Source organism: Echinococcus granulosus (assembly GCF_000524195.1).
Source record: "Echinococcus granulosus chromosome Unknown EG_S00205, whole genome shotgun sequence".
NCBI lineage: Eukaryota > Metazoa > Platyhelminthes > Cestoda > Cyclophyllidea > Taeniidae > Echinococcus > Echinococcus granulosus.
This window is the reverse complement of record NW_020170585.1, coordinates 11336-12916: the sequence shown is the minus strand read 5'-3', so window position 1 is coordinate 12916 and position 1581 is coordinate 11336. Positions and strand designations below refer to the sequence as shown.

General features: G+C 43.9%; 1 protein-coding gene across 1 annotated transcript in view; it reads right to left on the bottom strand. All coding sequences in view use genetic code 11, as the record gives it.

The window, feature by feature from the left end:
• Positions 1-1581, bottom strand: part of EGR_10277 (hypothetical protein) — a gene marked incomplete at both ends in the record, with an annotated part of 8450 nt that overhangs the window by 5628 nt on the left and 1241 nt on the right. Inside the window, one exon of the mRNA XM_024499526.1 lies at positions 669-828. Coding sequence (XP_024346055.1) covers positions 669-828 — 160 coding nt within the window. The remainder of the gene's footprint in view (positions 1-668; positions 829-1581) is intronic.

The following is a 1581-nucleotide window of genomic DNA, read 5'->3' as shown; positions in this document are numbered from 1 at the left end:
GCAAGGCAGTGTCTCCTTCGTAAGGAGAAGACCGTGTAGAGTGGAGACTTGATGACAAATGGTGAGCAGGATTTAGAACTAGAGAATTGCCTCGTTTTCTTTTTTATTTGTTCAGTGACGGAACCGATAGGCATTGAAGCTTTTGCTCCTTTACTGTAGGTCTTGTGTGGCGCAGCATCGCATGATGCTCTTGCGCGTCTCATGTTGCGAAAATTTGGCAGGCCTTCTGTGGATTCTTTCCTACTTCTCCTCCTCCTCAAATACCTACATTTCCTTATTTGTGCACCTCTTTGCCTTTCTTGCTTGGTAGAGCACAAGTTCCACAAATTACGCCTCCCTTCACGCCTTATCTCTCTTTGCGGGCAAATCCGCCAGAGTTGGTGCTTGACCTCATCAGTGCCTAATGGAGCTGCCTTTGCCTCTGTGAAGTTGCTCTCAGTGAACTTCGCGACTGTTTCGCTGCCAAGGCAGGCGCAAAGGTAACTTTGTCCCCTTTTTGTGCTGCTGCTTTTTTCGAGAGGTTCGTAAATCCTCTTTTGCGAGGGCGCATTCCTAAGTATCACATGCGACCTTTTTCCATCCTTTGCATTATTTTTTTTCTTTAAATTGTCTGCCTACGCACCTGCAAACATAATCTTCTATTGCCCTGGTTTGCTGGAAGGCATTACCTGTTACAGCATTCAGTTTTGAATTTACGTCATATTTGATTGTCATGCTTTTCATAAAGTTTCTTTTAAATCTTTCTTGACAGCAAATCATTTTTTGCAGATAAGTAGATTTAAACACTAAAAGCTTTGCCTGGATTTGTTGGTAATTGCTATCACCTGTCTTGTAATCGCTTGATCCAAATTATCGCGTAGAATTTTGTTTCAAGGAAGTTTTTGTTCAATTTCTCAAACAGGAGAAACTGCTTTCCTGTAAAATCAGTCATACGGCAAATGTATTTTGTAGGCACTGCACTTCTTACCAAGCCAACCTTTGCCAGCGGCTAATGAATTGTCGTGATGTGTCGTGATCCTGTAAAAAGGTGCCGGTGACTTTGTTTAAACGTTTTGCCTTCATCATCTTCGAAGGTGTGGGTGCAGCTTCACCTGACGTGACGTCGAATTACAAGGAGCCGGAGACCGGTGTTGTCCACCCCTTTGGCCAGCTTGTGGACTCTGCGAGGATAGACAGCGACCCTAAGTGCAATGAGTACGTGGCATATGACACAGGTCAAATTGAGCAGCGCTACCTCGCTTGTATCAACCTGCAATTCACTTCCTAGCGATTGCAATGAACGTGACAAAGATTTTATTTCTCAGCGTTAACATAGTAAATGCCACTAACAATAAATTTGCCACAGTCATTCAATGTTGTCTTCGCAATTATTGGTAGCGAATTCCACCTTGTTCAAGGATCTTTTACGAGCAAATTGTTACCTGTGTAGGCATTCCGGTCCCGATTATTCCCCTGGATCTGTACAATGCCAAGAACTGTAGTTCCCTACAATTGCGTTGATGTAGTGACAAGTGCAACTGTCTGGTCTATTGGGCAATGAAAGAGCCTCGTGTGCTTTCTATCTGTTGGAAGTGGAGGGGG